This window comes from Rhinatrema bivittatum, chromosome 10 (assembly GCF_901001135.1).
Source record: "Rhinatrema bivittatum chromosome 10, aRhiBiv1.1, whole genome shotgun sequence".
NCBI classification, from domain to species: domain Eukaryota; kingdom Metazoa; phylum Chordata; class Amphibia; order Gymnophiona; family Rhinatrematidae; genus Rhinatrema; species Rhinatrema bivittatum.
In genome coordinates, this window is record NC_042624.1 from 75,866,985 (window position 1) to 75,889,615 (window position 22,631).

General features: G+C 43.9%; 1 protein-coding gene across 1 annotated transcript in view; it reads left to right on the top strand.

The window, feature by feature from the left end:
• Positions 1 to 2,725, top strand: part of SELE (selectin E) — a 148,686-nt gene extending 145,961 nt beyond the window's left edge. The window contains exon 43 of the mRNA XM_029617651.1: positions 1,267 to 2,725. Coding sequence (XP_029473511.1) covers positions 1,267 to 1,384 — 118 coding nt within the window. The 3' untranslated portion in view covers positions 1,385 to 2,725. The remainder of the gene's footprint in view (positions 1 to 1,266) is intronic.
• The last annotated feature ends 19,906 nt before the right edge of the window (positions 2,726 to 22,631 follow it).

Consider the following 22,631-nt stretch of genomic DNA (forward strand, 5'->3'; position numbering starts at 1 on the left):
TGAGCCTATGCAACATTGGCTCGGCGCGCGCAGGGGGTGGAAGGGGCAGCTTTTCGGGGGGTACGCGCTTACCCCTTTGAAAATCTGCCCTTGTGGTTTCAGCAGTTAGTGTTACTGGGTTTAAAAAAGGTTTGGATATATTCCTAGAGGTTAAATCCATAAACTGCTATTACAGTAATTAATAAGCAATAGTAGCTTGAGATCTAATGTTTGGGTAATTGCCAGGTACTTGTGACTTGGATTGGCCAGTGTTGGAAACAGGATACTGGGCTTGACAGACCCTTGGTCTGACTCAGTATGGCATTTCTTATTTTCTTATGTTCTTTATTGGACTACAGTGAATTTCTTGACAGCAAATACTCTCTTCTTCAGTTCTAAAGAACAAAAGGTGACATTATCAGGACATTTAAAATAATGTGGCTATCATAAGTGAATCATAAAAGGCATTACAATGACAGAGTAAAGGGGAAGGAGTGGAGAATGTTTTCTTTGCTTGAGCTATTTTTAAATCAGTTTTAGATATAATATACAGTACCTTACTGTGCAGAATGTAGAGCAATACATCATCATATTCTCTCTCATTCAGGGATCCAGATGCACCGGAACGCTATGTAAATCTATCATATGAAGAAACATTTTAAGGTATGCTTGGAATAATGGCTTATGTATGAAGGACTCTACTATACAGCCTACTGAGACATGTTAGCAAGATCCTTGGCTACACACCCCCAACTATCTCAGCCAGTTCTGTCACTTTACCCTCCAAGTTTAGTAAAATCTGTAGCTATATACTTTTTGGAGTACATCAGTAAATTATCTGAATCTTTCAGCTCTTGATAATGTTGGTATCTACAGTACCAAGACTCAGGATTAAGATCAAGGGAGCAGTCAATAGAAGCACAGAAAGATAGCTTCCTTTAATGCTGGTTTCCTGCTACCTCAGAAAGAAATGTGCCACCTACCACCATGCTGGAGTGCAGATTTAATACCGACTCAGAGGGAAGAGTGCCCCTTACAGCACGTTAGGGTGCTGGTTTAGTACTGGCCAGAGCAAAATCAGCACTCTACTGAGCCACTGCCCGCATTCACATCACAGGGCTCCCATCTGAGTACCGAGCAGACTCAACTGCTTATTTTCCGAGGGATGGGAACAGGCTGCAGTGTTGGCTGGATATTACAGCTGAGTGTGATTTACTCTGTTTCAAGATGTGTCAACACCGTATTATATAAAACAGTTTTTATTCTTTTATATATATATGTAAACAGGAAGAGATACAGCAACAAAGCCCAGCTGCAGAATGGCATCAAGTGTTGCTCCTGTGTGCTCCATAACCCCAGTGTCTCATTCTCCGGAGCTTGGCCACAGTCTTGCCACAGACACTGATACTGCAACTCTACAGGACGTACAAAGTCGTGGTCCTTCCAGAAGCCTGAAGTGGCTCCCTCCTTACTTTCTCCATCCAAGGATTGTTTGGAAGACATGGCACAAACTTTTCCTACTGATGTATTATTTTAATTTGTATGATTACTGTTTTGAATTAGAATTCAGATACGTTTTTAGTGCTCATAAAGGTGGGAAACTAGCTCTCCACAGCACTCTAGCAGTCCTCCATCACGTGCCCCTCTGTCATTCTTCCTTGTCATTCACTCTCTCCTGCTCCCTTATCCATCTGTCTCTATTTCTCAATTGTAACTTTTCTCTCTGCTATTTTATTTCCATAATTTGCTCCTTTGTTTTATGTGTCTTTTCCCCTGGGTTTCTTTCCTTCTTTCTCAGGGACGCTTGTTCTTCCTCATTCCACCACCTCCTCTTAACTCACACTTGCTTCCTGCTCAGACTTTCTTCTTCCTCACCTTCTCTGCCTCTCTTCCCTGACTCCCCTGTATCCTCCCCGTACAAGGGTAGAAGCGCTGGTAAGCAGCAGCACATGTTCTGTGGCGAGAAGACAGGTGCATGGGCAGAAGAATCCCATCTGCTTCCTGCAGCTGCTCCGTTCCCTGACTCCGCTGTCCTTCCTACTGATTAGCCTTTGCTGTAGTGGAACGGAGACTCCTCGCCACAGACCAGCTTGGAATTGCCCCGGGCAAAAGAGGGCCCTGATCTGGGCGTACCTGGGGGGTGGACGTCATGCTATAAGTAAAGTGCACCCGGAAAGTCTAAGATTTGTCAGTTAGTTTTGGTGATCTAACTAGCTGAGCCTGTCAGAAGCAGAAAGCTAATGACAATTTTCTGAATCCCTCACACTAGTGCATAAAAGAGAATGTTTGAAAATAAAAGGAATATTGAGATGGGGACGTTAAGCTGCACCATGTAACTTCCTGGGGCAGTAAAAGGGATATTGCTGCTCTGTGAGCAGGATGGGAGTTGTGAATAAGAAAAGCTATGGAAACCTCTTTTTTACTCGAGTTAGCGAGACGCTGCTGCTGCTGCTCTGCTCTGTCCATGTACCTTACTCAGGTGCAGAAATGCTTTGCTACCTGTATTTGCTCTTGCTGGATTCCATGTCTGACTGTGATTGTGAGATGGACTATTGAGCGTGTTGTTAAGCTAGCCCTGCATGCGCCTTTGGATCTCTGTAAAACTAGACGTCAGAGAAACATGTTTCTTTTACTAAAGGATTGTTGAGGCCTCAGAAGCACAGTTTGCAAGTTTGTAATATTACCAGCTTTGGATCATGAAGTTACCTGTTCAGGGAGAGACTTATAAACTGAACCTTAATAACTGTTTCCCATTATTTCTCTTTATTTATTCTAAATATTTTCCTTTGTGTTTTATACTGTTCCAAATTTGACATCTCATGACCACGTGCTCAGTCTGGTAATGTAAAAACCTTTAGTGAAATATTCCCACTCCAGGGAATATTGTTACACTAATGGCCCATGTAAGATGTACAGTGATCTGACAGAAATCACCATCCTTATGGTATCCACTCATTTTATAAATTCACATCAAATATACAGAAATCCTAGATGCAAGCATGGTAGCCACACAGTCTCTAAGCACAGAGAAAGTGAGGTTTTTCTCTACTAGCATTTTAGACGTTTGTATATGGACCCCAATTTTTCTTTCAGTTTAAGAGAAAAAGCTCATTTCAAGATACCTACTTTGCAATTTCTAGGCTACGTTACGCTTTTGGAACTGGCATTTCTACACAGCTCTTTTAAGGATTGCTACTGTCTTTTACTCCAGCGTACTTTTCTATACCACTTACACATGGTAGAGCTATCTAAATACTTGGCAGGTGTAACCATGTCGCCTGGAAAGAGGGTGAGATTGGGATTAGGTGGAGGACAGCTAAACGCTGTCACACAAACACAGTTCATAAGAGTTTATTTAAAGCTAAGCCACCATACAGTCTGTCTCTGGCACTGCTTGGCAAACAAAAATACCCTAAACAAAATACAACCTTTGCTCAGCAAAAGGCATAACAGAAATGGCTTCTTGGCAGCCGAAAAATAGGTGAGCACAAAACAGGGTCTTAGCAGCAAAGAAATATAAAAGGCAGGCATTTACACTGGAAGTCCAGAGTCTCTTGCTCTTAGATACAGAGCCTTGGGATTTGGCCAGCAAGACTCACATCTCCTCTCCCTGTTAGCCTTTCAGACTTTCCTAATTAGAGTGTGACTGCACCTGGAAGACTGTTCCCTGATACTTCCTTCTCTCCTGAGCAGCAGAAGAGTGCCAAACTACACCCATTCTGTGAGCCTGTAACACAGGCAATTGGGATGCTCCCTCCCTCTGCCTCTCCCTCCCAACCCCAAACACAAAGAAACATTGATCCGTCACCATTTTAAGTGGAAATAGAAGGCCGCAGCTTTGAGTTACAACATAACCAATCCCAAAAGGTACCGAGCCAATCCAATGTAATCACTGTTGCCACATGGCCCCCAAGCCATAATTGCCCGCCATGGAGCCAGCTAAGCCATCTGCTTTGGGTAGTGGTTGCCTGGGCTACTTTCTCCCAGTGCAGCATCCAGAGAGTGGTCCCACCATACTGCCATGGCCAGCTAGCAGGGCATGACCTCCCCTACCACATCATCATTATCTTCATCTACGTCTCCATCCCCACATATGATCAGAACAGTCCCACATAAAGAGTCCTGCTGCATCCCCAAGGCACCATTGGCTTAGGCACCCTACCACAGATAGGGGGCAATCCCAAGCATTTGCCTCTGAGGCCCCCCAAAGATGTGGTCCAATTGCATAAACCAACCCCAAAGCTTACCCAAGAGCTTCTTGCAAATTATAATTTAAAATGTCATTGCCAATATCCGACAGATGGACCAAGTCCTTTCTGAATGGAACAAGACAATCAGCTGTGAGCTCCTCATGCCTTGTCTGTCCTCCACCATGGCTCTTCATGCACAGGCTTATCTGCTTGTGAATTTTTTTCAGACCCAGTGTTTTTCATGTTGCGACTGTCGCTGCCCGACGTCTCCACTCCGCCCTCCTCACCTCCTTGGCGACTCCCTCTTGCTCAAGTGGAAGGTTGGCTGCTGCGGCGTCATTCTGCCATCTTCCTCCGGCATCTCCGGAGCGGCTCGACGCTGCAATCCGCCATGTTCACAAGGGCCTAAGGGTGCATGCGCGGCATGGCCCCGACTGATGTTCCAGCAAGGGCACGAACCTCAGGGGCGTCCCCCTGAGATGACGTCAGCAATACCGGAGATATAAGGGCTTAGAAATTGCTAACTAATCGAGTTAGCAAGGGAAAGGGTTACTTTACCTAAGCTATCCTGCCTCCTCAGACTTACCTCGGGGGCCTCGCTCTCTCTTTGTTTTTCAGGTCACAGTCAGGAACCGGCACTCGTTCCTCGAGGGCCCATGTTCCCAGACTGGTTGCTGAATACTTACTCTGCCTGGAAGTCATTGCTGCCTACTACACCAGTGAGTTACCATCTCTCTCTCAGAGCTTTCCCTGGAACCAGGTACTCGTTCCTCGAGGGCCTAATTCATTCCAACACCTGGACTACTTCTAGAGACTATTGTGTGAGTGTTACCATCAAGGTTCTGTTCCTGAACTCTGAATACTCTGCCTACTCACTATATTCAGTTTCTCTACAGCTCAGTTATCCAGGATCGCTGTTCCAGTACCTGAGGGACTACAGCCCTGTTGGGCACTTCCAGCTCACTACTGCCACCTCTGGTGGTTCAATATACTGTTTAATAAAAGAACTAGTGTGTGTCTGTCTCCATACTCTGAGCCTGACTGGTGGTCCCTCTTGGGATCTTCCCCCGGGGGCGTGGTCATCTGCCACCGGCCCAAGGATCCACCCACAACTACCTCGAACACCAACATTTCAGCACTGCAGCATTGTAATCTGGGAATAATGTCTGACCAAAGAAGTTTTGTGCCAAGAACAATTGACTGCAAGATGCAAATGTCATTCTGAGCCCTTCGAATTAGCTGGATGCATGAAAGATGACCAAGTTGTTATTGCCAAGGTGAAGGATAATGAGATTCAGCCTCACCAAGGTATCCGACGCTGGCTCATGACAGGATCTAGCTGCTCTCATGTCATTACACTCCTGCCCGTACAGGAGATGTGCAGTCCCCTCGCTGCCATACCTAGATGCTGCCCGTATGTTCTGACTGTGGCCTGCTTCGCTGCCCACTTAACGAACAAGTGACCCACTATCTAGACTGATTTTAGACATGCTGTCCCAGCTATAGCACCTATAAAAACACAGAAAAGATTAATGTCCACCTTTCACGGCTTGCCCCACCTGGACATTAGTAGAATAAGCTGAGGAATGCCAATGGCTAATTCTCTTAATTGAGAATAGTGGCAAACCTCACTGGGCCATACTGGTGACTGCACCTATTCTCAAGGAATGCGTGCAAAAGATACCAGCCTGGTCCACCTTGGATCTGTGTATCCTCTTTATATGGTGACATTAATCATCAGGAGACCATTAGGTCCCTCCTCCTGTTTGGCATTAACCATAAGTTTGCCAGCCAAAGGGTACCAAAAAAGGCTAATGTATTTCATACTGAAGTGCAGAATATCTAGACTTCACTTAACTCTTTTTACATTGTCATGAAGTGGAGTTAGGGAGCCCTTGGGCTGCTGTTAAGTTTGTACAGTCTTTCTTGTGCTCACACAAGATAGGTCTTAGCAGGTGGCAGCTGATACACCACAAGACTAAATCTTCTGCTTGACCAGCCACCTCCCCCTTGGGTTGAGCCCGCAAATTGCTTTCCAGGCCAGGTATGAGGAAAGTAAGTCTGTGACCAAGTTGAGGATGGAGCAGGCAGAGAACAAAACAAAGTCAAAGTCCAGGATGAGGACAAGGCAGATGGAAAGCTAAGCAAAATCAAAATCCAGGTTGAGGTCAAGGCAATGAGAAATCAGGCCAGAGGAGAGAAACAAAAGGCAGGGTAAGAACACACAAAGACAAAACCAGGAACAAAGCAGGAATACAGGTCTCCTTCAGAATGGGCAGGAGACCCGTTGTAAAGGCACTGGAAGGTGGTTCTGAGCTTCCTTTTATACAAGGCAGGATGTGATGTCACCTATGTGTGCTAGTGGACGTCCAGCCATGTTCCTGGGATGCAGCACAATGCCAGAAGGCTTCAGACTAGAGGCGAGGGGCATTACATATTTTGAGAATAGGCCTGTAGGTCCCATCTTTTTTGGGGACTATAAAATAGATCAAATAACGCCCATGACCATGGTTGGAGCGAGGGACTTGAACTATAGTCTATAACATTTGGAATCTTTCAAGAGGAGTTTGGACTGCATCCCTCTTGGAGGCTGAGAAACATGGGCATACATTGAAGGCATTGGGAATGGGAGCATGAGCTCTTGAGCATAAGCAAGACGGATTCCAGGGCCTGGCTCCTCTTCTCTGGTGGCGAGGGGCCGCCAGCTCCGACCTCGGTTCCCTCCAGTGCCTCCGGTCCTGCCTCGCTACCCAGTGTTGCCAGCCAAGATGTCCCTGTTCATCTTGTTCAGTCCTTGTCTTGTCCTGCCTGGTCCTCACTGTCTCCAGTTCCAGGCCTTATCTCCAGTTCCAGTCCCTGCCTACAGTCCCTGTTACGCGCGCTGCCCGCAGCAGCCCCACGGCGCGGCCCTCTCACCTTCTCAGACGGATTCCAAGGCCTGGCTCCTCTTTTCTGGTGGTGAGGGGCCGCCAGCTCCGATCTCGGGTTCCCTCCAGTGCCTCCGGTCCTGCCTCACTACCCAGTGTTGCCAGCCAAGATGTCCCTGCTCGTCGGGCCTCTCCGCGTGGTCTGAGGAGAGACGCCACCATCAGCACCGCGCCTCCTCCTAGGCGCGCACGCTCGCATCTCTAGTTCTTTTAAAGGGCCTGTGGCAGGAACCTTGCCGCAGACCCGGATGCTGATGTCAGACTCTTCATCTTATAAAGGCTCAGGCCTCGCTCAGTAGCGTTGCCTTTGCAACAGGTCTCCTCGTATTCTGAGTACTTGTTGCTGATCTCCAAATTGTGTCTTCATGGTGTTCCTGTTTCCTGTGATTCCCGGTTCCTGTTCTACTTGTTCCTGTTCGTCTATGTGTTTGGACTGACTCTTGGATTTGACCATCGCTACGCCTGACTACTCTTCTGCTTCTCTCCAGCCCTGGACCTCCACTATGCCTGACTACTCTTCAGCCTCTCTCCAGCCCCAGACCTCCGCTATGCCTGACTACTCTTCAGCTTTCCAGCCCCGGACCTCAGCTACACTTGACTACTCTTCAGCTTCTCTCCAACTCTGGTCCTCTGCCACGCCTGCCTTCTCCGTGCCCTGACCATTGCTTTGATTAACAATACCTGCCTTCTCCATGCTCTGACCATTGCTTTGATTAACTATGCCTGCCTTCTCTATGCCCTGACCATTGCTTTGAATGACTATGCGTCCAGAGTCTATGCCACTTGCCACAACTTCTACTTGCCACCGGCTCTGTTCCTAGCCTGTCAGTGATGTCTCTCCTTGCCTATTCTCTGGACGTGGACTTACAAGGCTTAGACCTCCCTTTGCTTGGGTGCCACCAGCTACCTATTGTTCCATTGACGCCCAAGTTCCCATACCGAATCCTGGCCAGAATAGGACTACGCCATCTACCGGCTGCTGTCCCTGGGCTGAACTACCTTCCATCCTTAGATAACACTGAGGCCCACCTAAGTTCTGCTGGCCCCAGCACCCAAAGGCTCAACCCGAGGGGAACGAGGGCTGGTATAGGTGAAGCTCCAGTGGCCTCCAGCTTCAGCCCACTCCACCTGTTGATGGTGGGGACCCATAGGGCCAGGCTTATGGGTTGCATCAACCCCACCTCAGCTCAAGGGTCCACCTCCGATGCAACAGTCCCAGGCTTTGCCTCCTGTTCCAGCCCTATCTTCAGCTCCTACCTGCCTTCAGTACCCACCAGTGTCTCCAGTTCCAGCTTTGTCTCTGGTTCCTTTCTCATCACTTGTGCCTGCTTTGTCTGCAGCACCTGCCCTGCCTCTAGACCCAGCTTGTCTCCAGTTATTGCTAAGTCCTGCTGGCTAGTAGAACCTGCAGTCTCAACCCAAAGGGGAAGTAGCTGGCCATGCAGAAGTCCCTGTCCAGCTTTGCCCTAGAGTCTGGCTCTGCTCCTGCTGGGGAAATCCCCCATCCAGCTGATTCCCCACTCCATGACATGTACTGATTGCACATTCAGAGTCTTAAGTTTCCTTAAACTTATTGATGAGGTGCTTTCATCACTAAAAATGGTAAATTCCAAGGTTGAAGAGAATCCTGACTGTGAACCCCATTATCAAGGATGTTCATAGGTCAGTTAAAGCCTTTCCTCTTCACTCTGAAGAGGAGAAAATGTTACTTTCAGAATGGGAGTCCCCAAAGAGCAGCTTCAAGGGAGTGAAGAATATTGTCAAGTTATATCCTCAGGTGGAAGTTCAGCATGTATTTCTAATGCCTCCGGTGGATGTTTTAGTCATGGCTGTTAAAAGAAGAACCACTAATCCAAGGGGGGGGGGGGGTAGTACTTCACTTTAGGACCCTCAGGATAGGAAGATTGAGCTTCCATTAAAGCACGTATTTTCTTCAACAGGACCTGGAGTCCAGATTTCAATTTGTGGCGACATGGTGGCACAGGAACTATTGCGATGTATCCAGCAACTCCCAGGGATGCAGTCCAAATGGAGTGGGCAACAATATTCTTAGCTGATACCTTTTGTGATCTTCTCAGAATGTCTTCAAGTTCGGTAACTTCAGGCATAATGGCTAGAATGCTCCTCTGGCTCCGCAATTGGGCAGCAGACTCATGGTCCAAGTCTAGAGGATAGACACAGCAGACAGGTTTGTTCTGGATTTTTTTACATCCCCACCAGTCAAATTAAAAGGAACCACAGTTGAAACAATTCTGAGCTATCGGTGATTTACTGCTCTGGCATTGCTACAGTCCCAGTAGGTAACAGAAGTGGAAAGTGGTTCAGGATTAGACATTTTTTTGCCAGGCTTATCAGGCTTGCAGAAAGTTGGTACAGGCCTCATTACAGTTAAGCTGGAAGCAGCCAGTGGATCCAGATTCACAGATGGTAGCCATCCAGTTTGAAATTCCTGCAATCTGATACAGAGGTACATGGGCAACAGGAGAACTGGATTCTGGAGCAGGATTTAGTTTGTTTATTTATTTACGGATCTGTTTATTTATTTAATTATTTATAAATTACAGAAAATTCAGAGAAAAGGAAATTGCACTCCAGCAATTCAATATCCACACATCCAAGGAGATGCAAGAAATTAAATAAGGGGGGACCTCATTGAGAACTGTATTATGACAGATGAGCAATGGAGTTGCCGGTTTTGAAAAATTAAAAACACAACTATTGAACTTTAGGACTTGACTTGGACCTTATTTAATTTCTTGCAGCTCCTTGAATGTTTATAATCCTGTAGCTGCTGAATACTCATTAGAACTGCATGGTAAAGGACAGGGGCTAGAGAAGGCCCTGTTTCCAGTCTCTTGCAGTTAGCAGTTTCAGCTCCAGGTACACTTAACAACAAGGTGCCCTCAGCTTGTAACATATGTTGAGACAGATACCAGGATACTAAATTTCACAAATATGCCATACCTTCCCCTCTGAACGTTAATATAATCAATATAAATTTAACTTTATGGAGGACAGGAAGCCAATTTAATGCATTCAAAACCTGGCCAATATGTTCTCTAAGGTGTGTGGGGGGGGGGGTGTCCCAGTGAGGAGAGAGGCTTCTGCATTCAACAACAGTTGTAAGGCTTTTAGCTCATATTTAGGAAACCTGTGTACAGAGCATTACAGTAGTCTAAAGTAGAAAACACAAATGCCTGTCTAATAGTTCTAAATTCATTCTTATCCAGAATATGCCATGGAAGCCATAGTTTTCAAAGTTCTGCAGGTATGGATTTCTGCCTCCTCTGGCTAATCTTGATGGTGTTTGAATTGACTGTGGATTTAAGGGGAGCCGAGGCTGGGAACTTCCTCGCCATCAACTAGCAAGCTGTCAAGAGCTGGAGTTTTTTAGCTTGGGACTCTTTTTCACTGCATCACAGCCAGAACAAGTATTGGTGAATAAAGGACATGCAAACTGGCACTCTTTACACACCCACAGGGCAGGATTAGGGAATTTACATTTCTAACACTTTGGGAACAGTGACAAATTCCAGACTCGACAATCAGGGCATATCCAGTAGAGAGCAGTATCAGGGATTATTGTTTCAGGAGCTGGAGAACAGTCACCATTGGCTACAGCTAAGGTAGATACATTTTTTTCTGGACTCAGCAGGCTTGCCAGTCTCCATGCCTGCAGAGGTCTGCTAAACTGGAATTGAATTCAGTGACTCTGAAGCTGATCTGAGTCCATCACAGCTAAGATAAGCCTTTACATATGCTGGATTCACAACTCAGCACGCCGCCCATCCCCACCGGGCAGGATTAGTGAAATGTCACCTGACACGTTCAAAACATGGTGGTGGGTTCCAGCACCAGCATTTCTCACAGACCCAGTGGCTAGCAGCAATAGGAAGGGTTTTTAAAAAAATGTTTATTAGGTTTACTGGGTTTGCAAGGAGTCCTGGACACTGAATATGAGATGCAATCTATCTTGGATTCCAGATGCATCAGAGGAAGATTATATTGTCTTAGCTTCTGGAAGGGTTTTGGACCAAAGAAAAATATCTGGGGAAACTGCTTCCAATGTCCAGGCCCCTTGTCTCACAAGGGAGTTCCATCAGCTCTTTCCCAGGTAACATCACTTGCCTGGGATGCCAGCAGTCTGCCCCAACATGCCATGAACCTTGCTGGTGGCGTGTTTGCTGCCATCATGGCTCTCAGACAACCAAAATGCTACTCTTTAGGTATGCACGCACGCTGCTGCCCAGATTAAGAAGGCTCTGTGGCTGGAACACCAGCAGCGATGCAGGATGATGACATTAGCGTGGCTGGGAATTAAACCCCAGCCGTGCTCCAAGCCAGCGCCTGAGCAACAGCTTCTCGTGCTGTGCCTTGCTGCCAGCAGGACTTGTTTCTCCTCCTTCCTGCCTTGCTTCCATCCCAGTTCTGCTCTTGCCTGCCTTGCTCCTCTTCTTCTCCACCTCTCCCTGTTCTCCCCTGGCTTAGTTTCCTGCCTTCCTTCTTCTCTGACCACTTCCCGGATCTTGATCCCTGCTTTGGATACTGATGCCGTCTGACCTCCAGACTGCTCTGACCTTAGCCTGGATACCAACGCTGCATGATCTCCACCTGCTCTGACCTTGGCCTGGATACTGATGCTACCTGATCTCTGCTTGCCCTGACTTTGGCCTGGTTGCTGGCTCTACCTGACCTCGCTCCTCGGGACCCTTGCCTAAGTCCCTGTCAGCTTCAGAACCAAAACGCTCAACCTGTGGGGGAGGAGGCTGGTACAGGTGAAGTCTAGCTTCTGGCCCAGTTTGAGTGAGTCTCCCGACTGTCGGTGGGGGCCCAGCCGGGCAGCACCGATCCCACCACAACTGAAGGGACTCACACTCCATGACACCATCTGTCCAATTTATTTGTTTTACCGGGAAGTTACAGGTGGTGCTAATCAGAATTATGATGCAAATACCAGTACCAGGTGACCTCCAGAAGAAACATCTGTGTAACGAATCATGTTAAAAACATATGTGTTCTAGGGTGACACAATTAACTCTTTGGAGCACTTGCACTTACGTTGACTGCCTGCCGAGTTTTGTGATTAATATATTTGTGGCCTTTTAAGGAAGATAAATACTGTTGAGTCTTACTTCTTTAATAGAAGGACATGTTTGTGTGCTGATTCACAGCAGCACATTGCAATGTAAAGGGTGTGATATTACCCAGTTTCTGGGATTCGATCCTGTTTTCTTTGTTTTTCAAAAAACTTTATTAAAGGACTAACAAATAACAGCATATCCAGCATCTTAACAAGAAGCAAAGAATAGCATTTTGCTAGTTTTATCAGTCAAGTACAAAAGAGGGAAAAGTAACCTCAAATTATCTCCTATTCCCAAGCACATACCAAAAGGCTCTAGTCATTTAATAATTGTAAATCAAATTAAATCGCCACATCCAATACAGCAGCTGCTTTGTTAAAAAAAAAAAGGAGCCCATATTTTAAGAATATCCTGATAAAAATCCCACAGTTGAAAGGTAATGAGCTCCATATAATAGATTTGCCAAAGTAAATGAACCCATGCACTTAAAGGAGACAAGTTCAACTCTAATGATGTACTATGCGTCTAGCAGCTACTAAAAAATGATTTATTAAACTTATACTGTTTTTATGGGCAGAGAAAAAAAGCCCTATAGGGTTTTCCTAAAAGAATAATACCAGGATCTAAAGGGAGATTCACTATCATAAAGTGATGTATCCATGATATTATTTGTACCTAATATGTCTTAATTTTAAGACATGTCCACCATATATGGTAAAAGGTCCCTCCTCTCCACGTTCTCACCAACAATCTTCCCGGTCAAGAAGGCCCATCTTTTTTTAACCTTTCTGGCATGTTGTACCTGAAGTATAAAATCTTATACCTACTTTCCTGTACAGAATTTTTCCACCGTCTCCTTTTGTAATATCTTGTCCCATATGCTCTATGCATTTTAATTTAATTTCCTTAAGGGCACCTGGTTCTGAAGACTGAAGCAGCTGATATAATTTGGAGACTAGCCCTTTGTTTTGTGTGAGATTAAGTCCCAAAATCTCAAAAGGAGTGAGTGTACTACTACAAAGTTTTTGAGAGAAGATTTAGTCAGGCTTGGGTCACAATCCACCCCTCTCCTCTCTTTTCTCCTAGGGATAGATTACATCCGTTTGCCCCTCCTTATCATAACATGCCCAGGCATGTCTTTGATGTGGGAACAAGTTCAGACTTGTTTTGGGAATGGGTGGGGGCAAGGCAATTTTTCAAATCCTAGATTTTTTGTTTGACATGATAATCCTACAGCTACCCCTATCAGCAGTATTGTAATAAAAGGAGGATATAAAAACATGCTTAATAAAACCTTTTTATCTAAAATATATGTATTGCGACAAATTTTGTATTTAGCCCCATGAGGTCGGTGATCAGTTTGCATGGGGTATGGGGATTATCTAAATACACCATCTTGGAAGCTGAAATAAAATATATTCCATACATTAAAAAAGCTTGAAAGAAGACCAACAATTTACAGCATGGTAAATAGTGCTATGAAAGACACTAAAAGCCAAAAGGTATCCTTTAAGAAATGGAAAGCAAGTCCAAATGAATAAGAATTGGAAAGAGCATATGCACTGACAAGTAGGGATACGCATGCAAAAAAATTTCCGTTCAATCATTTGGTTTGTTTGGCTCAGTGATTTTATTTTGTTTAGTTCAGGGCCAAAAAATGTATTTGTTTTTTCATGTTATTCAGTCATTCATTTCCCATTAAAAGCAATGAGGGAAGCAATCCATAGTATTTTGGGCTAAAAAAAAACAACTCTATTCAAGAATTAGCGAAACTTGAAGGCAGGCATCAGCAGCAGAGGGAAGAGCACGCCAAGTCACCAAGAGTGGGGCAAAGTAGCACTTCCCAGATCCACCAGATATTCACTAGTTTGAGCTTCACTTCTTACAAGGTCGTTGACACACTTCCTCCTGAACAATGGACACTGGCTTTCCAGGTTAAAGAATAAGCTCTAACTCGTTATCTATTCGTATCGTTATATTTTCTCTACCTGCCTTTATCTTCCTTCCAGCTTGTTTTAAGCTTCCAAGTTCTTCCATTCCTTGTTGATTGTAACTTTGACTTATTCCTTTTCCTTTGTTTATCTATTGTTACCAGAATTGTCACCTCAGTTTACCCTTGTTAAAATGTAAACCGATCCGATATGGTTATCTACTATGAGGATCGGTATAAAAAACTGCTAAATAATAAATAAATAAATAAATAAAAGTGGCATCAATAGCCAAAGGAACCATGACAGGTCAAAGCAGCCCAAAAAGAGGCATCAACACTCAAAGCCACTATGAGAGGAAAAAAGCAGCAACATGATTTGTCAAGAAAAAGCCAAATCGCAACACCAACAATAGCATGAAGACCCAAGTCACCAAAGTAGGGCACCAGCAACAGTGGCATGAACAGCCCAAGGCACCAAATAAGCCATATGTGTTGAGGGGTTAGAGACTGATGTACGTGGACAAGGAGAGATAGTATCTTATGATCTGAAGGTAATGAAGCCAGGAGACAAGATAATGACTCAAGCCAGAGGAATGCATAACTAGCAGGAAAAAGGACAGAGAGAATTCCCTTCAACTCCCCTCCATGAACTTGATCCCATGCATTATCCTAGTGCTGGCTCTATAAGGGTAGAGGACACCATGTTTCAAACTTCCAACAATTAATTTTATTTTCTGAATGAACCAGCCAGCAACTATTTACATGGATATGAAGCAGGTTACACTGTTACTCATTGAATACATCAGAATTTCATGAATCTCATACATCAGATATGATCTCTGGAACATAATCATTACATTCCTCCACCTCTATCTCCTTTTCCCCATATGATTACTTTTAGACCAACCATTAGAATTAGTCTGAACTCTCAGATCCCCTTGTACCTGAATCCCAACCTTGTTTAAGAAATGGGGTTCACTTGTTACACACTCATATCAAAATTCACAATCAAAGGGTACATAATGCAATTCCTGTTTACATGATTTACTCACACTCCTCTAGTCTTCGATCTTCCATCCAAAGTGTACACAACCTTCCCTCTGGTACTGGTGCCCTGGACTATTGCACTCAAAGGACCCTCAAATTCACTCCTGTTCTCACATTCCTGGCCCACTTCCTCAGAAGAAAGAATAAGATCTTCTTCTTTTCACCTTCTTCACAGCCTTGGGCCTCACCCTTTGAGGAGAAGAGCCCTTACAGGTCCTACTCCTGGGCCCACCATATTGCAGGCTGTCTACTCCAGCTGGTCACATCTCTGGAGGTCCTTAATACTCACCCTACATCACAAAGGGCAGGAGCAGAAAGGGAACAAACCCATCATAACTTTCCACTTTTATACCCCATACCACACCCTAATCACCCAATCAGAAAACCCCAAAAGGAAAACTTTAAAAGCCAGAATCATGCTGAAATTAGGGGATGCACAAATATGTTGGGCCAATGCGTGCCAAATGGATTTTAAAAGCCACCCGGATACGCGCGTACTTGCCACGGAGCACCCAAAGGAAAAGTTCAAAAAAGAGGCGGGGCATGGGTGTGGTCTGAGCAGGGCATGGGCATTCCTTGATTTAAACTTGAAATTAGCCTGTAAATACTTAATGCGCACTGGTGCTTGCCAAGGTCCTCTGCTGCGTTATTTTACTTCTGCTATAGATGATGTGTAACTTATAAAACAAAAAAAATCTAAACAGATCAGGGTTTTAAGGGTCAGGTCTAGCAGTGGGGAAGGAAGGGTATTAAACAAGGGGGGTTTGGAAGTCCTAGCCCTTAACTGGGAGAACTGGGAAAACTGACACTGGTGTTGGTGCGCGTCTTTTAAAATCCCCCCACTTATGCAATGGAAATGGTATTTGCATGCATAGCCATGCATGGCCAGGCTACTTTATAATTTGCGCATATATATGTGCGTATTTTATAAAATGGCCGAGTCCCTGGGTGCAGACTGACAAATGCACGGACATGTGCGCTGCACACCACTATGAAAGTTACCATCCAAATGTTTAAGGGAACAAGCACAGCATTTCCCCATAATCACATTATCACAAAATACAATGCTCACACCTCTAAAATTGCCATCCAGTGGTCATTACTATAACAAAAACCTATTAAACATTTTCACAAACATGTCAACATGATAATAGCAGCATCTCCCTCACCCAAACCATTCTGCACACTGCAACCCAAAAGAAAGTCAATTTTGCAAGTTCCCTACATTACTATGATACTAAGCAGCAAAGCAGCACCAACGGTAGTATGAATACCCCAAAGCACCATTAGTGGGGGGAAACAATACCAGTAGTGGCAGGAGTTCTCAAAGGGATAATCAGAGGGCCAGGATCAGGTTGGATAGTAACACCAGCAGAACAACACAGCAAAGAGCTGAATCAGAAGAGAGGCAGAGTACAAGGAGCAGTTTGGATAGTGGTTGTAACTGGCAACAACACAGGAAAGTGCTGATGGGAAAAAAAAACCAGGGCATTGGTTCACTATAGCTGTGCACTCAATTCTTCTGCCACTCACATAGAAATTCAGGGAACCCCAAAAAAAGAGGTTTATTTCTATGAAAATCAACTTTTCCTCCAACTCTGGCACCAGCTGTGAACACTGTGGCCTCACAATACCATCTGTCATTGAGAATACCCATTCACTAGGTTCACTATTTGGTGGGCAGTATGATGTTTTGCCATCAGCCTCTGATTCCATTTCCAAGGAGACCTCAGTATAGAACAAACTTCCATCTTCCCACTAGCAAATATCAGTACATTTTCCTTGGCTAGTTTGGTTGCTCCTCCTGCTCTGTTATTCCCACTTCCTCTTGGGGCCATCTTTTTTGAGGGCATTTCCTGTTCTGTTCTGTATACATGCTGAGACCTTGCCTGCTTTCATTGCCAGAGCTTGATCCTATACTACACATGTGACTACGTGCTACCAGATTCTCTGCAATAGTCCTACTATTCCCCAGATCTCAACTCATCATGGTGTCTCCTTCCAGCCTGTTTCTCAAATGGATCTTACTTGTCAATGTGTCCTTCTGATTTGTTTTTTGTGACTACATTTATTATATCTGATAGACTATTCCCTAGTACTGGCCCTATTTAGCCAAAGGCCTAGTGGCATTCAGCATCTGAGGGCTCAACCTGAGGGGTAGGAGGCTGGTGCAGGTGGATGATCATGCTCTTCTTGTTCTGGTACCAAGGATGCTTCATTCTGTTACTTTCCTTACCCCAAACTTGAACTCAGTTCCACTCATCATTTTGGGGCTCCCTCTATCAATGAAAATCATCACATTAAGATGGCCCCCAAGAGGAAGTGGGAACCATAGACCAGAAGGAATGACCAAACTAGTTGAAGAAAACAGTGTGACACCTGCTGGTTGGAGGTCAGAAGTTCATTCTATATCAAAGTCTTCTTGGAAACCAAGCCACCTGCAGGCTGGCACCAGAACCTCACAGGTAGAAGAGGAAATGCTGGGCCATCTTAGCCAGGTCTAGCCAGATCGCAGCCTTGTGTGCCCAATATGCCAATGAAGATGTTCCCAACAACTGTCGGTATATAAAAATGTTTAAATAAATAAATCTGAGGCTATATTCTTGATGGATTCTGTTAGATAGCATGTCACTGAAATTTATGTTAAGATTCTTCTTTGTTGGTGGGGAGGACAATATCCGCTTCTGCCAACTGCTGTAACAATGGCTTGTGCCAGGAGAATTCATGCGGGGGTGGCTGAGAGGGGGTGGGGAAGAGGTGGCAGCTGACAGGGTGCTGCTTATGCTGACAGTACTGTGTGGGGTGCCAACTCTTTCCTGTGCTGCATCTCCAATATCCCTCTGCCTCTGAGTTTCCCATTCCTGCATCCTAGCTACCACCATCTCCTTCAATTGAATTAGATGTTTTTGGACAGGGAGGGCAATTCTCTCTTTCACCTATGACGCACACAACATGGCCAGCATGTAAGTGTAAGGGATATTTTGTTCCCTTACTATTCATTTTCCCTGTTACATCTTCAGGAAGAGGTTTCAGCACTTTTTGAACCATGCCTAAGATTAGTCAAGCTTCCCCAACATAACTTGAGTTGAGCATGTGGGCTTGGCTGTAGTCTTTGGTTTTGGAAAGAGTGGAGTTGTTTGGGTGGTTACTCAAACTCAGGCCCCACGGCTTGCTCCAGAGGAGTGGGACTTTGCCTTACTTACCAGTGCCTTCACAGATCTGGAAGAGGGACTGTCCTGTGTGAAGAGAAAATAAGAAGTGTCGTGCTCACCATTGGATAAGGAGTTTGGGGCAAATAACTCTACACACATAGCATATACTTAGCTGTATGGTAATATTGTGCCCTCACTGGCTTGTGCTGGTAGTGTATTTTGGCTACTTTATAGTAATCTCCTCAAAATAAATTCCTTAACAAATATACAGTGATACATTCTATCAAAGTCCCACTGAAACAGTGGGACTCCCCCCCCCCCCCCCCTTCCATTTTCCAGGGTTACATCTCTTTCAGAAATGCTCTAGCTCATTTTATAATACAATACCACTTGCTCTGTGATGCTATTTCAGTGTATTTTGTGGAAGGTGTGATATGAAGAGAGAAACTAAGTTCTTCCAAGTATCATTTGCAGCTCTAGACAGACCTGTTAATGATTACTGTAGCTTCACTCTGAACTTCTTTTCCTGCGGTTGCAACGACTCCCTCTTTGGCCCTTTCATTGCTCTGGAGATGTACAAGGACCATAGCCGCACAATGTGGTGCAGGAAGAGCTCCCTCCTTTGTCAATAATAGCTTTGCCATGGCATAACCATGTCTAACGTCTAGACCCTATGGCACTGCACCATCCACAGATCCCCATCTATGACTGAGAAGTACATTGATAAAGCACTTCCTATTTTATTTATTTAGTATTTTTTATATACCGATATCCGTTTGCACATCGTATCGGTTTACATAGAACTAAAATGGCAACACCATGAAACAATGGTGAGGCCTTTACAAGGAACAAGGGGCAACAACTAGGTTAAATAGACTTATATAAAGAACAATATACAAGAACAATGTACAAGATTGATTATATTTGTAGGGACCTTTGTTTTCAGACTTTATTTTATTTTTCCTGGAAATGTCAGTTATAAATAATAAAAAAAAAATCCATGTGAAAATTACTTTGTTATAAGCACTAGAGAAAAATCACTGGAAAAGTAATTTTTCCACTGATGCTTTGTGATAACATTGAAATTCCCAGGAAAAATAAAAAATGAAAGCAAAGATCCCTACCTATTTGTTAAAAGTGAAAACTTTTTTTTTTTTTTTTTTAAATACTGGCTCAAAACAGCTTATTTCTATAAGAACAAAACTTGGACACAATTACATTCTGTATATGAACCATAACATTTCCTGCAGACTGTAAATGGTTGATATTTCCTAATATATGCTTCAGAATTGATAACTGGGTTGTTTTTTTTAAATGCCTGCTTTTATCCAGCAATCACCACCTCTCTCTTTTCACATAAGACCTGTAGTTGACTTCATACATCGTGCCTTCTGCACACTGCTTTTGTACTGTTCCAAACCCATAGTCAAGTCTCATGATGATTTCCCCTGATTAAATTGATGTACATGGGCCTCAGTAATATGAAATGATAATATGTAGGTGCTCTGTAGAGTCTGGTACATTTCCCCCCCCTTTAATTATCCAGTCTCCTTCCTACCTGCCTATTATGGGTCTCTCTCTTATGTGGGCAGCTTATTGTAATCATAGATAATCCTACAGTACTTAAGTTGTGGATCTGTCTACATCACTCCCACCTATTCCAGCATTCAAGTTCTCTTTCTTGGTCACTCTCTGCTCTCTCTCCTTAGTTTACGCAGAACATAAATAACCATTGTTCTAACTGACATGCAGGGGGTATGAGGAAAGGAAGAGACACTATGGGTTATCTTAGAAAAAGGAAATGGCACTTCTGTTTACACCTGCCTGATATACAGACCTCATAGGCAGAAAAGTTGAATATAGATTCAGTGAAAGAACCATAAGATTACAGTGAAAGGGGAAGTGTTTTGATCTACCACATGTGAAGTGGAGCACCCCTGCTGCAGAAAGTTAGATTCCCTACAACAGGACCTCCTCAGACAACTGAAAACAAAATCCCCACATAAGGGAGAAATACTGGACCTAATAAAAGGGGGAAACTGCTTCTAATGTTACAGTAAGTTGTCACCTAAGGTCCAAATGTTACCAGATAGGATGGATTATTGTAATAACAAAAGGCAGAGAGTAATCAAACAAAGGCAGGGTCCTGGACTTCAAGAATACCAGATTTGTTAAACTGGGTAACTGGCATGATGGGAAGATCTAGGTGAAATAGAAGAACAGCAGTGTAAACTAAGAGAACCCCAGTTCCATTGTAAACCGGTACGATAAGACCTGGTCTTGAGCATTGGTATATTAAAAAGAATTTAAGAACAGATTGTAACACCAACAGATTTTTGTATTAGTGCAACCCTGACCTGGGCTCTCCTTAATGTATAAGAGCACATATTTAGTGCCTGATTTTCAAAAGCATTTACATGCATAAAACCTGATTTCATGCCTATAAATGGGCTTTTAGAAAATTGCTCCAGGGTTTATGCTCATAAAAATATGCACAGAAGCAATTCTGTGCACACTGGACAGAGGCATTCAGGGAGGGGCACATTCCTTTGATTTTCAGTGTTTGGGTGAAAATCTACTCACACACAAGCAGATGTAACTGCATTAGGGAAAGCTACACCGCATTCATCATGGAGAGGCTAAATTTTCTAAGCAGACTTATGAAATAAGCCCACTTTGAAAATCTGGGCTGAAATCTGCATGCACTTTCTACACATAGACTTTAGCCTTAGTGCACTATTATAAAATTACCCTCCACCTAGCAGGAATAAGTTCTAGTCTTCTCTGAACCTTGGTTCACAGTTGGGGGGTGGGGGGGGGGGGGAAGGGAGGATAAAGTGCCAAGACCCTGCACATTTGGTTATATACTGATCTTTCAAATGCCAGTAAAGAAGCTAGACACTGTCATGGTATTCCAATTTTACTAAGATAGTATTTCAACATGAATAATACTGCACTTAGTACAACTCTTTCAGTTTATCTCCAGGCAACTAAAAGCAGTAAATCTGAATTTGTGGTCCCTTAATCCAGGGGTGCTCAAATCAGTTCTCATGTCAATCAGAACAGAATTGTCCACTTCTGCTCTACTTTATACTGCATGACCTTGCCCCTTGGTCAGACACCTTCATGAGGTGCCACATTAGGAAAGTGTGGGGGGGGGGGGGGGGGGGGGGGGGGGGAGGCCATTATGCTTTAAATAAAACAGTTGAGAGGGTAAAGGGTAAATGATTTGGCATTCCAAAGGATCTCAGAGAGGACAAGGAAAATATATGGAAAAGTTGAGGGAAGCAGAGAAGGTAATCAGGTAAGCAAAGGTATAAGAGAAAAAAAAAATAGCTAAGTAAACAAACAAGATGACTTTTTTTAGTCCATCTAGAAACTCCAGGTGTTATGGAAATGAAAACCATTTTTAAATGCTAATGATTTGAGTACTGCCCTCCAAGCACTCATCTTCTCAGGTCTTGATTTTTCCAGCTTTATTTTACTTGGGCTGCCTGTATCTGTAATAAGGGTTTTGTAGACAATGAAGAATGTGATATCATAAGTTCACATAGGTGTAATATGATCATACAACCTAGTGCTGTTAAAATCCCTCCATTGGCTACTTATCCAATGGTGAATCAAACTCAAGATCCTAAACCTGATCCATAAAACATGAAGTGAAGATAGTCTTCCTCAGTGCACTTTAACATCTACAAGTTAACTAAGGACCCTGAGATCAGTTGCAGGGTCTTACATATTCCTTCTTCATGGCAGATTGATTCAGCTAAACCAATCATACACTAAGACATTTGTTAGGGTAGGCCCACAGATCTGAAATGCTCTGCATTATCTAAGTTCATTTTGGAAGCAAGAAAAAAAACCTTGCTTTTTAAGCAGATCTTTGAGTCATTACCCATTTAACTGGGCTTCCTACACTGTAATTTAGTCTCTTAATGTGGAAGGTTGCCCCTAGCATGTTCATTCTCTGTATCTTACTCAGACCTGTAGAGGGAGAGATTAGAGATGTTTAAAATAAAAAAAAAAAAAAAAAAAAAAAAAAAGAGTTAGTGAAAAAAGAAAGTGCAGAGATTGCAATGCAAAAAAAGGAGGGTGACAAGGAAGAGGCAGAACGAATGAATACATTTTTGGGCAAGCTGCAAAGCAGGTGTTGGAGAAAGATCACTCATAGATAGTAGGAGTACATATAGTGTATGCCACTTACAAAGTTGAAAGTTTGCACAGAATTAGAAAAACTGAAAATGGTCAAAGCAATGGGACCAGACAGGATACATTTTAAGATAATGAAGTAGCTTAGAAAAGTTCTGGTAGCAACAGTGGCAGTG